This window comes from Branchiostoma belcheri, unplaced genomic scaffold, assembly GCF_001625305.1.
Source record: "Branchiostoma belcheri isolate BF01 breed outbred unplaced genomic scaffold, Haploidv18h27 scaffold226, whole genome shotgun sequence".
Classification (NCBI taxonomy): Eukaryota; Metazoa; Chordata; class Leptocardii; order Amphioxiformes; family Branchiostomatidae; genus Branchiostoma; species Branchiostoma belcheri.
In genome coordinates, this window is record NW_017803780.1 from 54,556 (window position 1) to 68,504 (window position 13,949).

The window sequence follows — 13,949 nt, forward strand, 5'->3', positions numbered from 1 at the left end:
TGAAAGGGGGGGGGGCGGAAGTCGGCATTCCCTTTTGTATTTGGTTCTGCTGTATAGCGAACTAAAATCCCTCGCGAACTCTCTATTTGCTCCGCTGCGCGAAATTTAGTCCTCGCGAACATAAATGCATTTACAGTACCTGTGTTGATCACAAGACTAAAATGTTCATATGTAAGGCATACAAACTAAGGTCTCTCCCCATTAGCGATCATGAGCAGATGTTTGTCTCTGCATGTTGGTTTTCTGTGTTTTACATGTATGCCATTCTCCTTAACAAAAAAGGATTATATATTAATCGGTTTTGTGTTTAGCCCAATGGCATTTGACCTGGAAGGGATGGAGAGTTCCTTTAACAGTTCTCAGTGGGTGGATGTGGAGGACACCATCCCTCAAGTGGACGGCAGTGCAGATGAGAAACCTGGTAAGGGTTAAATGTTATATCTGAAATATCCTGATAATTCTTGATAAAAAGATGGTAAGACAATGCCCTAGTAACAATTAATAAAGTAATGCAATGCCCTAATAACAATTAGTAAAGTAAAATTCATAAGTTATTAAGTCTAAATTACATGTAGATTAACTGTCGAACCTCTTCCAAAAAATTGTCTTATACATGTACAGACGTGTACATATAAATTGAAGGATTGGTCAGTTATGCATGTTTTCCTAATTGTTTACAGGATGTTTAGAAATAAAACTTTTGGTCCAACACAAAAATTCTCTCACCTAGAGCTTTCGACCAGTCACTCTGGTCTTCCTCAGTAGACTGACCCAGTGAAGCTTGTCACATGGCTTCTTTGAAGTGTGACATCAACACTGGGTCTACCAGATACCTTTGACCCAGTGTTGACGGCACACTTCAAAGAGGCCACGTGACAAGCTTCACTGGGTCAGTCTACTGAGGAAGACCAGAGTGACTGAGAATTTTTTGTGTTGGACCAAAAGTTTTAACTTTAAACATGTAACTACCAACACAGATGAACTTTCATGATTGTTTACAGGATGTCCCTCTTTTACAGCTGAAATGCCCATAAGGAAAAGACTGGGCAACACGAGGATCACCAAAATCCGCCGGCCTGAATCTCAGGACACCAAAAACTACCTCTTGAACATTACTTCCCCCATCAAGTCGGCAAACTGTACCGGCAACCACTGTGATCCAGCCAAGCAACTGAAAATATCCATGGAGAAACTAGAAAACTCTTCAGCGAAGAAGACAAAGGGAAATCTCATAGAGAAAACACGTCAGCCCATACCATTTGCTTCCAATGACAGCCTGTATAAAGTAAAAGAGTCAAAGATAACGTTACACAACAACTTGAAGGCAAATGTAGTAGAGAAACCCAAATCGGCTCTACAATCGGTCTCCAACGACAGCCTGTATAAAGTGAAAGAGTCGAAGATAACGCTGCACAACAGCACGATAGTTGTGGAGAACAGTCACTGCAGCAAAGTGGAAGACGCCAGGCCACATATTTTCATGGACACTGTCACGTCGTTAATGAACGTGGAACACCCTGGGGATGGCAGGAGCGTAGAAATGTCGCTGAAACAAGACGGAGTCAACGAACTGGCTAACCTCACTGTGACTCCAGACATGAGCGACTTTTTTCCGGCAACTATGACTTGTGGAAAACTGCGTAAGAGTTCCAAGGAAAAGAAGTGCAAGTCCTCATCCACAGGAGGAGTGAGAAAGAGTACACGTGTCAGGAAGATTAAAAAGGATGAAGACATGGAATCCTTGGGTGATGACAGTCCTACGGAGGACAGCGATTACGGTGAAGAAACATGGAAGGATAGAAGCAGCAGACGGAGCTCTACAGCGCAACAGGGAACTAGAAAAAGCACACGTGTCAGGAGAGCTAAACACGACGAAGACATGGAGTCTTTAGGCAGCGATTCAGAAGAAATGAGTTACGATGAAACAGAAGAAGACAGTGAGGAGGAGGAAGAGGAGGAGGAAGGTAGAAAAAGGAGCTCCAGAAACTGTTCTAGTTATGGTAAAAGGAAGAGAATGTCTTCTTTGCAGAAAGATTCCAAAAGGTGGAGAGAGGACTCCCTATACAGGATGAAAAATTACACCCTCCGCGAGCAGAAAAAAGCAGTGAGTTACAACGAGGAGGACAACTTTGCGGACGTGTTTGAGGTGAGCTCAGAGGAAAGCCTCTTTGAGGAGGTTGAAGAGGAAGACAGGTACATAGAAAAGAAGATGGCGACGTTCGACGAAGAGACATACACGTTCAAAAAGAAAAGAAAAATGCCAACAAGATCTAAAACAACACCCAGATCCCGACCAAAACAAGTGGAATCTCGGAGGTCGTCCAGTGAAGACTCCAGCGAAGGCCCGGTACAGATAATCAATATAATAGTGAACAGGTTTAAGGGTCAAAAGGAGCTGAGGGTAAAACTAAGGAGAATACAGTGTGAAGACAAGGTTCACCTTACCCCAGACACGCTGAAACGGTTAGAAAATCCAGAAAGTCCACCACCACCTGAACCAGAACAACCGGAGAGCGATGAAATGGAAACGGAGAGTGCAATTTGCGCCTCATGTTCAGTAGCCCGCGTGGAGGACTGCGAGTCAGACAGTTGTATCGTAGGAGGAGAGACTCGGAGACAAAAACGAGAGATGGAAGAAAAAAGACAAGAAGAAACCGTTGTCGAGAAAACCGTGCATGTTGAAAACAACGTCATGCCTTCTACGTCCACTTTCTCCGGGTTCCCCTTCCGTGAAAACATGCTGAATTTCCTCAACTGGGACAAGAGAGGGACGAGTGAAAAACTGAACAGACTCGGGCGGTCGATGAAGGAAGAGGAAGAACTGTGGAACCAGAAGGTCCGTGAGAGGAGGAAAGGACAGCAGAAGATATCCAAGGGTGGGAGGAAGAAGAAGCCAAAGCCGGAGGATCAAGTAAAGGATCCTGATAACACAGTAGCTCCTGCTGCAGTGGATGTGAAACCCCCTGTACCTACAGCATCAGACACACCAGCCCCAGTCATAACTCCATTGGTACCAGTTAAGATGCCGGCAGAGCCAGCAAAACCACCAACAGTCCCAGAGACACCCACTCCAGTAGCTAAAACCAAATCCTCTCCATCAGGGAAGAAGAAGGGTAGCAACTCATCAGCTAAGCCTAAAACTGCAAATGCATCAACAAAGAACAAATCATCTAGTTCATCTCCCAAGGCCAAAGCCAAAAAGTCCGGTGCAGCAAAAAAGGCAGGCACACCCCCGTCAACAATGTTCAGTCCAGTCACTGATGACAGTAAAGTCAAGTACAAAGACGCTATGTACAACATGGCTTACTTTTCCTCTACTGAATCAGAGAAGAGTTCGGGTTCACCTCCAAAATGCTGGTCTCCAAGTGCCAAGAAAGTTCCTGTTGGTTTTGGAGGGTCCAATGCAGAGGAATCCTTGCTGAATGACTTGGAAGACTGTTTGTTTGACAATGAAACTGGTGATGATACTAAGGTAGACAGGGACAGCATGCTGAAGGAAATACAACAGTTTGAAAAGACAGAGTCGTTTGATGACTCCTATGAAGATCTGGAATACATTGACAGTATCATAAAATTCTGTAGTCAGGATACAGGAGAACAAGGAGAGGAGCGAAAGAAGCCACAGAGGGATGGAACTGGGAAGGCACCATCACAGGCTATGCAAAGCTTAGCAGCCATGCAAGTTAAAGACTCAATGTGTTACAACAAGTTAGGCAGTGAAGGCAATGCTGAGATGAGAAGTGTTGCGACTGTGAGTCCAGCACCTAGTTCTGACCACAGTCAAATAGGACAGCTGTCAACGTCGCCCGCAAACTCCTCTTCAAGTGGAAGCAGACCGTTGTCAAGGCAACAGTCGTGGCACAGTGGCAGCACGCCGCAGCATCCCCCTGGCATCCCGTACGTCCAAGGAAACTTCAGCCCAGGGCCCGGCCAGCAGTGGAGTGGACAGGCCAGTCCTCAGGCCAGTAGTCAGCAGTGGAACAGGCAGCTGAGTCCAGCCGGTAGCCACAACTCGTACAGCCCCAGGCCCTCCCCTCAGCCATACCCTCCCTCAAAGACTCCACCCTACCAAGTGTGGCCAACAGGTCCGCCTAGAACCACGGTGAGCTCCCAGTTCCAGGGAAATATGAGCCCTCAGGGCTACAGTCCGAATGGCAACTACAACGTACAACACACCCCTCCTCCAAATCCAGCTATACCAGGGCAGCCAACAGACCAGCCCATGCAACAGCCAACTGGCGAACAGGGACTCCAAATAAAAGCTGAAGGGAACTACGTCAGTCCCAGCCCCCAGTGGTCAAGTCAGCAAGGTGGTGTGCAAGGAGTGAGCAGGCCCCCGCCTTCTTACGAAGACACGGTGAAAAGCCGTGGCAGAGTTTCGCAGCAGAGTCCGTCCAGCACCCCTCCACAGATGTGGCCGTCAGGTGGGAGCCAGGAGATCCCCATGCAGTACAGAAGGAACAGTGCTCCACCTTCCCAACAGTACAGTCCCAACGGACAGCAGCCCCTCAGCCCCCCCACCCCTCCTACCCAGATGAGCCCCTTCTCAGGCTATCCCAGTACCAACCCTGACAACTGGAGGACGCAGTACAGGAACCAGTATGGACAGTTCCAGCCTGGCCCTCGGCAGGACTACAGCCAGCAGGTGCCCCTCCCTCCCTCTGGCCCTCCTAGGTCTAGTCCTGTCTACAACATGCCGGCATCCCCACACTGGAGCCAGTCACAACCTACCAGTCCCCACATGTCACAAAATCCGTCCCCCAGCCACCCTCCTAACACCGGCCCCGTGTGGCCAAACCAGAGAGTAATCTCACAGGGCAGTCCCGGTCTGGTTCATACCGGTCCAAACCAGATGAGTCCTGGCATGAGTAGACTCCCTGGTATGGAGGTGTTCAGTAACAGTCAACAGATGCATTCCCAGGTACCTCAGAACATTTCCAACCACAGCCAGGATTTGGACCGGTCAAAGTGCTCCCAGGAAAGCACCAGCGACATGTTCCACTCGGCGTATACGGTCTTAAACGACAACGAAGACTTGGACGAACTTTTGGAAAGAGTTTGCCACCCCAAGCAGGAGACAGCCACCAATGCAATGGACAAGGGCAACTCGAACATAGACATGCCAGCAGATGACACAAAAAGACCAGCTGTGTGGGAGTCCCACCCCTCTATACATAACAACCTAACAGAACTCGGGCCGAGGAGGCAACGCTCAGACAGCTTGCCATCGGCAGTGAAACCTCAGCTAACACAACCTAAGAAAACCCCTACCCAACCTGCAAACAGGCAGCGTAGCCAGTCCTATTCCCAACCCTCGGACCTGAGACTTAGAGGTGACGACAGGAACACTCCACCCAAGTTTTACTGTGAAGCAGGTCGACCCTTAGCGGAGGTCTCACCTGATCGACACAACATTGTCCGTTTGAAACTGAAGTCCAAGCTACAGGCTGTCCGCCACTACAGCAACCACAGTCCGCAAGGCTCTCCACGCTCCAGCTCCAGCCAGGGCTCCCCTCTCCACTCCCCAACATGTGGGCCCAGGTTTAGCCCCCTCAGAAGGATGTCCAGTCCCGCAGAGGAAGCTAACAAACGTAGCAGCATCCTGCTGGCCTTGCTGAGAGGGGGGAAGACGGCAAAGCAGATAGAGCATGAAAAGAACAGTCCCATGTCACCTACTTCCTCCCAGAGCTCCGTCAGCGAGGGCAGCAGAAGCAGCAGTGTCGGTAAGGACGATGTGAACATTCCAGAAACTCCTGATTCGGACCAGAGAAGACCTGACAATAGCACTGTTAAAGCGGAAACAAAGAGCGTGTCTTCCCCCTGCCTCCAGTCTTCAACAACTTCCACTCCAACTGGAGATTGCAGCAAAGAATCAGGTGGTGAAAACTGTTCCAATGGAGCACTCAGTGAGACAAAGGAAGAAGCATCTTCTTCTAGCGAACTGCAATCACCTGAAAAAAGTACAGAGAACACACCCACAGCACCTTTGAAGGACAATCCAGAGAGTGGCCATGATCAAACAGATGACCCAACAAACACACCCAACTCATCGAGTGACATGTTCAAATCCATGGAGAGCTGCAACAGTGATTCAAAAGACGAACCGTCCCCACCAGGTAGTCAGACAAGGTGTAGAAAGACAAAGAGAAAAGCTAAAAGCACCAACGATACAGCAAGTTCTGACAACACTTCTCCACAAGAAACTAAGAACAGCTCTGATAAACAGGTGAAAAGGGGAAAAAGAAAAGCAGCTGGAAGTAAAAACAACGCCAGCGGGGACAACAAGTCAAAGTCATCACAATCACCTAACACTACAGACAAGAAACCCACACCCAAAAGCAGTCAGAAGGAAGATGCACCAAGTAGTAATCAGGGACCAGGAAAAACCTACCCCTCCCCAGTAGAGCCGGATGGTACCAACACTGTAGTGATAGGGAAGGATGGGAAGGTATGGACCCCGGCCCTGAAACCCCCCGCAGTGAAAGAAGTGGTAGAGTCGGCCAAGAACCATGGTCTGGGAGAGTCCAGCTACCAGGAGCCATTCTGCAGCAAGCCCACAGACCTTCCTGACAAGCCCATGTAAGTACTGAAGATATAGCAACAACATACCTTTCTGTTCATTTTGACTCATTATATCATCTACATGTAAACTCATGATATTGTACTTGTGCATATAAACTCTAACTTACGTAACTTACAAGAAAACTAACCTTAGAGAAACACATAAAATCTCTGTGTTAACTTTGCATCTCTAGTGATGCTGGGTGTCTTTTGATCATCAAAAAGATAATTTTTTTTTTCAGATTTACCCTGTGCAATCGATAAGAAAATGGCCTTAAACATGTAGCAAAAAGGAGACATACCAAACAAGTTAGACTGGAGTTAGTTAGTTTCCACACTTTGAGCATTTTATGTCAGGAAGCCATGTGCATGTGCTGGTGATGTAGCCTGTGTCTTGTGCCTGTGTGTGTGTCTGTAGGGAGGTTGGTGGGCGGGTGTTGAAGCTTGAGTCTGTGCTTCCCACAGCCCTGCCCACCTACCAGACTGAGCTGTCCACGGGGGGTCTGACTCACTGGCAGGCTATCCTGGCTTCCACCAGGCCAACACAGCAAACTCAGGTACTTGTCAAACTGACACAGCAGAAAAAAACCCACTCCAATCTGTCTCTCCATTAACACCAAAATCAAGGCAGTTAAGGTGGTGAAATTGGCATAGTGTGTGATGGATAGTACAAGATGAAACTTGATTAAAAGGAAATTCTCACTCCCCATTGAATCATTAGATCAACATCTAAATTAGCAGCAACTAAATGATTGAAGCTTTGGCTGTGGCTCTAACACGTCTTCTCGCTGTCGGCTCTGGCAGTTGGTTGGTTGTCATGGTAGTTCCCTTCCAATGTCATCTCATTCCAGTCTCCATGGTTTTTAAACACTTCTGAACTGCTTTGGTTGACTAACATGGCATGATTTCTTCTGTGACTAACAGCTCTTCATGTGTGTTTCAATTCCTCATTATCTAAGATATGTAACATTGGTGTTATTCACTCCCCAGGGACAAGACTGCGACTTCGACCTCCTTGCGGAGCTCCAGAAGAAACCCGAGATCCGGACAGCCGTCACCGGAGACCGCCCCGTTGTCCTCACCCCCTGCCGCCTCCCCCCGCAACCCGAAAAAGTCGCCACGTGGCTCGCCGCCAAAACGGAATACCTCCGGCAAAGGCAACTGCAGGAAAACCCCAGTACAGAAGAGAGAGAAAAGAGTCATGAGGAGCAGAAAAGTGCAGTAACAGACGTAGAATTTCAAGAGGATACACGTAAAATTCATGTCTCCCAAGCAGACAATTTATCTAAACGTAAAGAAAATTCTAGTACTAGTGCCAAAATACCGTTGCCAGGTGTTTCTTTGGACACCAAAAAGCCACATGTTTTTGAAGAATTGTTGCTTGAAGAAATAACTTCACCTACTGAAGACTGTGACAGAAATTTAACGCCAGTGTCCCCTAAAACCTTAGTTTCAAAGTCTCTAACAACCGAATCTTTAAATGTTAGGGAGACAAAAGAAGATGAGATAAGTTCTAGTGAACGTCAAAGTCCCGAGGATATGTCAGGGTCTACGCTAATGCTTGATCCAAGCCCCCCTGCAGGCAATGCCATAGAGAAGCAAATCCACAGTACTCCAGTAGCTCCTAGAAGACCCTCAGAGCTAAACTTCCCAACATGCACACCCATAGGAGTAGGAACCAGCAGAAAAAGTGTTGTAGAAAGTCCAACAAGCCCAGGAACAAGTGAGGACAGTATTTCCAGGAGGACAAGCAAGGCTCAACATGATGTTTTGAGGAAAGTGGTCTTGAATACACAGCTTAAGGTGGGTCTGCTCACAATTTTCATTCATTGATTCACTCTGTACATTTGTATTTGCACGTTTGTAAATGTTGGATGGTCTTACAGTAAGAGTGACTAAATTTTAGTATTACACAGAAATGTTGGCCTCACAAAATGTTTGTATGGGTAATAGATTCATATAGCATTCCCCCCAAAATATGTATTTTAACACTCCCTTTCCTGCCAAAAATAGTCATTTGAAAGTTTTTGAAAACACGACAAAAGACGTATGGAGAAAAAAACTTGATGGTTGTTGTTTCTTACAGAATCAGTTCCACACCCCAGCCATGAGAAGGAGCATCTCCCAGATAGAAGGCCCGACTCTGGATAACACCTACGGGTTCAAGGTCACCCAACAGAACCTACAGGATGCAAAGGCACTACATGAGGTATGGCAAGGTTATTGTCAAGTCACCTGAAACACATAGTTGGTAATATACTTCCAATACATATTTTAAGAAGGATTTTCTCAAGTAGAAGATGACTGTCAAGAAAAAACATGTCATTAAAGATTATTACATCTTTTGATGGTGAAGTTTTATCCCTTTTTGTTGTGAAAAAGTAGTAGTATGAATAATATGGTGGAGACTCAGTCATATACCTAGTTTTATTTGATCATTTGCTGCAAGATATGTCATGTATTTGCTCATCGTAAAAGTTTGTTGTCATTTCCAGATCCAGAACCTCACAGTGATCAGTATGGAGCTCCATGTCCGCACAAGGCGTGAACTTCGACCCGACCCTGAGTACGACCCCATCTGTATGCTGTTCTACTGTCTACATGATGATGGTCAGACGGCAACAGGTCAGAGGGCAGAGGTTACAGGGGTCATCATTGTTGACAAGGACTCAGTTGAAGGAGAAGACATTGTGGACGTGAACCAGCCAAGTACTTCAACAGGTTTGTGAGGGGTTTTTGTTGATCAATTTCCATGTGCTTCTTTTATTGCAGCAAATAGATGAGTATGTGTTGGTGAAGGTTAGGCATCCAGGTAAAAAGATACGCCAAAAAGCAATTACTCAAGCAACTGGATATGATTTGGGAAACGGTCAGACGTTTCAGGTAGCATGGACTACCTTTTGTCAGTCTCTTAGTGTCACTGACGAAAGGCAGTGGATGCTACCTGAAACGTTTGACCGTTTCCAAAATCATATCCAGTTGCTTGAGTAACTGCTTTTGGGGGTAGATGAGTATGTGCATACAGTGTTACAGTATTGCAAAACAGTTGAACCATCAAGAAACACAAATCAAAAAGGTCTTGTAGTGGCACAGGCTATAAGCAAAGGAAGAAGACACTGGAGTGGTAAAAATGGTATTCTGTGACACCTTTCAGCTGCTCCACCTGTCAGAAGAGCTCAGAACTGCAGGCCCCTGCTGCCCAGATCAGGTGTGACCAGTCTTCAGGTGACGTATGTTGCAGAGGAGAAAGAGCTGGTTCAACACATTGCCCAACTGATCAGACAGTGAGTTGGTCTTACCCATATGTAGTATTACAAACTGGGTCACAGATCTTTCTATTTGGCAACACAGTGTAGGTCTTCTACTTCATCCAATGCTGTTGTTTCAAGAAGTAAATTTGATGACTATCCTAACCCCCACCCCCATCCTCTTTTGTAGATGGGACCCTGATATTCTTGTGGGTTATGAGGTACAGATGTTGTCGTGGGGCTACCTGCTACAGAGAGCAGCCACACTGGACATGGACCTCTGTCCACTGTTATCAAGGGTGCCAGGTGAGCATAAACATAGTTTAAGTGTGTTTCTTATGATGGGAAAAAGAGATGTATAAACCGTACACACGTTCCTACCATTGGACTAGCCCCCTGCTGTACTGCTATCATAGCTGTGTGGCCCAAGGGCTATAGAAACCGAAATGGGCACCACCTTGTACACCAGTAGGTATGGAAGGAACTTGCATTCAGTGATTGATAAACAGTGTATACCCGATGAAGTTAAACAGCCAGTTTGATGTACCATTGTCGAATCTGTCGGTCAAGATGAAAAAGCATTTTTTGGTCCTTGTTTTTGTTCTATTGAGGTAGATTGAATGTTTGTTACTCTGCCTGAACAGATGCGGCAAAGGAGAGCACCTTCTCTAGTGATCAGGATGAGTGGGGGGCAGACCAGATGTCAGAGATCAACATCGTCGGCCGTATAGTCATCAACGTCTGGAGACTCATGAGGAGGGAGGTAGGACAAACTACGTGTTATTTTAAATGTTCAAATTTCTAAACAACAAAGCCCATAATGGAAAATTTGGTGTGAATTCTTGTACAAGAAAAAAATTGTAATGTACCTGATAATCTTTTTGTAGCTATAAAGATATGTCAAAGGAATTTGTAAGGTGCTGCTTTGAAACAGAAGTTTTGATTTCATTATGTTTTGTCTGTCAGTAACACTTGTGATGTTGGTCCACAGTTGGCCCTGAACAACTACACGTTTGAGAACGTGGCGTTCCATGCCATGCACCAGCGCGTGCCCCTGTACTCCTTCCGCACCCTGTCAGACTGGTTCGACAACAAGACTGATCTCTTCAGGTGAGCTTTTAGGATTAAGAACAGCAGCATCTTCCTTCTTAGCTAAGGCCACACTTGTTTAATCTTTGTTTTTGGATTTAAGAAAAAAATAATGCTGAACCAGAAAGATAAACATTCATGTGAACTGAGTTGGAGCCAAATCTTTTCCTTGGTACATTCATCGAATCAAAGTTCTTTTCAACCCTCTGGGTTCATCTTGTCCTCTTGCTAAAACTAGACACAAACAAGCAATAGACATCTTCCCTCCATGAACGAGGTTGGTGTTGTGTACAAACAAACCACCCCATTAGCAAGGCCGGCAGGTCAATGACCCAAAAACAACCAGACCAAAGAAATATATAGCCTGTCAAACAGGAGGTAAAAATAGATACACTGTGGTCAAACACAGACCACACTACTATAAAATAGGGGTGATAATGTAGAAATCCTTTTAAATTAAGCAATACAAATATACGACAACCTGCTAATGCACTCTAAAACACAAAGAGACTCAACAACTACTCACATACCAAAAATTATACCAAACCATCCACCAGATTTTCCAAACATTCAACACAAAAAGACCAACGTTAAACATTTTGTAAATATCAAACGCAAACAGCTAGGAAACCCAAATTTAAACCACTAAACCATAATAATAACAACTACATGCTACCTTAATATCGCACAAACAGTCCATAACGCGCCAACAATAGAATAAAAAAATTAAACTGCAGTACCAAGGTCAATCACCAGGGGCTCAAAGTCAACCTACACAATCTCCAAGGCCCCATCCATCAATCTGCCAAATATCATACAGTTCCTTTTCACCGATCTTCAGATATCAGACGAAAAATGAAACGGAGCAAAAACAATGCCCCCATTACATGGAGGGTAAAAATGCCTAAGAACCAAGAAAGTGAATTAATGTGGTCAAAGCAGCACTCATACTCTTTACGGAGCCATTTTAGTATTTGCAATCTAGAGCTGTGCCTAGGATATGCGATCAATTGTATTCTCTCCATGACAACTCAGTAGATATAACGAAAAAAAGGCTGGTGCTACTTTAAGCAGCACATCATCAGAACATACTGCGCCTGCGCAAAACCTTGTTTTTTTTGTGGTTTTCGTTGGATTTTTGGTCAATGTTGCGCATCAGAATTTTGCCTGTTGCAGATGATAGCTTTTCTGACATAACACTTGGAAATGACAGACGAAGTGTTAACCTTATATGCGCAAATGCAACCTTATATGGGATGTTCTGCCAAAGTGCTATGCAAAACATGTTAAAGATTTCCCGCAGATGCAGAACGTTCTGCCGACGTGCTACTTTAATCACTTAAGGCTTACATACCTCTTTGCTACACAGGTGGAGAACCGTTGACCATTTCGTCACTCGTTGCCGAGGTAACCTACAGCTGTTGGAACAGATGGACCTGATTGGTCGGACGAGTGAGCTTGCCCGACTGTTCGGGATCCAGTTCTACCACGTCCTGACGCGGGGGTCCCAGTACCGAGTGGAGTCCATGATGCTGAGGATAGCCAAACCCATGAACTACATCGCAGTTTCACCGAGCATGCAGCAAAGAGCTAGGTGAGACTGAGGCAGTTAAAGCCGTCATCACCTTGGTGTACAGACGTTTTGTTTTCAGTACGTCTGTTTGTATTTTTGTAGTTTTGTCTACATGCTAGGAACATCAGGACACTGACAGGAAGTTAGGTCAAAGGTTCTAGAAAAGGGTATCCCATTTCCTTTCTTCAAACTACTGATGCATGCATGTCTATTGTTTTATGGGAGCCAGTGGGGAAATGCATACACAGAATCAGTGAGAAATTCACAAGGATGAATAAAACAATTCATATTTTTTAGTTCTTTATTTCTACACCTCAAACTTAAATTCATAAAACTTCTACATGTAAATATTTCATGGATATATGTGATCTTCAATTTGTGTTTGTTTTTTCTGCAGACAGAGAGCACCCGAGTGTCTCCCTCTGATTCTGGAGCCAGAGTCCAGGTTCTACACCCACCCTGTACTGGTGCTGGATTTTCAGTCCCTCTACCCCTCCATCATCATCGCTTACAACTACTGCTACACCACTTGTCTGGGCAGGGTCGAGCACCTGGCTGAGTGAGTACAGCCTTAGTACTATCAAGCAAACTTTTGCCAGCAAACGCAGAATACTTTGCTCCCCATCTTTTTCACAAGAAGGAGGTCCCATGATTTGTATTTGTATTTGTTGGCAATGATACTTGTCATGACAAGGCTGCACAGGCATACTTAGCTGGTCATGGCTGACCCATGAAAAGTACAGACATAATAATACAAAATGAATAGCAAGTAGAATCTAATGTTTGTTATCAATAAGGTAAAATACAAGTCCAGTCCTGCAATAAAAGGATCATGCATCTCAGAGCAGTGCCTCCTAGCAGATTAGGGAATACTGCACACTTACAACTTGTAAAATTATGTATTACAGCCTTATAATTCGTCTTTCAGAAGTTACATGAATTGTCTACATGTTCCATACAGGGCAGGAGAGTTTGAATTTGGGTGCAGTAGTCTGAAGGTGCCTCCTGCTACTCTGAGGAAACTGCAGGACCGTCTGACGGTGTCACCTAACGGTGTGGCCTTCGTCACGAAGGATGTCCGAAAGGGCATCTTACCAGGCATGCTGCAGGACATCCTCAACACTCGCATCATGGTCAAGAAGTCTATGAAGGACTACAAACAGGATAAGGTAGATACAAGAATAGTTACATCTAGAGCTGTGTACCTAAACAAATTTTAGGTACAGGTACAGGTACAGGTACACAGGTTTAGGTACAGGTCCGGACCTGAACCTGTACCTAAAAAATTCGACCAATTTACATGCTCTTCTGAACTCTTTCAATAGCAACAAAAACATGTATACACTTGATAGTTAAGGTTTAATTTTGGTTTATGGAGAATGCTCAGATAAAATATAGGCAAAAGTAAGGTATTATTGTTTTCATGAACACACTGTCCTTACATTGGAACCCATTGGCGACCAGCTATTTCCACATTT

The 13,949-nt window shown here is 45.3% G+C and overlaps 1 protein-coding gene across 1 annotated transcript in view; it reads left to right on the top strand.

Annotated features, from left to right (window-relative positions):
- Positions 1-13,949, top strand: part of LOC109470460 (DNA polymerase zeta catalytic subunit-like) — a 39,950-nt gene that overhangs the window by 20,550 nt on the left and 5,451 nt on the right. The window contains exons 13-25 of the mRNA XM_019769411.1: positions 312-421; positions 1,020-6,579; positions 6,980-7,118; positions 7,552-8,364; positions 8,648-8,770; positions 9,057-9,282; positions 9,716-9,845; positions 10,000-10,115; positions 10,454-10,572; positions 10,801-10,919; positions 12,268-12,492; positions 12,869-13,030; positions 13,433-13,640. Of these exons, the coding sequence (XP_019624970.1) occupies positions 312-421; positions 1,020-6,579; positions 6,980-7,118; positions 7,552-8,364; positions 8,648-8,770; positions 9,057-9,282; positions 9,716-9,845; positions 10,000-10,115; positions 10,454-10,572; positions 10,801-10,919; positions 12,268-12,492; positions 12,869-13,030; positions 13,433-13,640 (8,050 nt within the window). The remainder of the gene's footprint in view (positions 1-311; positions 422-1,019; positions 6,580-6,979; positions 7,119-7,551; positions 8,365-8,647; positions 8,771-9,056; positions 9,283-9,715; positions 9,846-9,999; positions 10,116-10,453; positions 10,573-10,800; positions 10,920-12,267; positions 12,493-12,868; positions 13,031-13,432; positions 13,641-13,949) is intronic.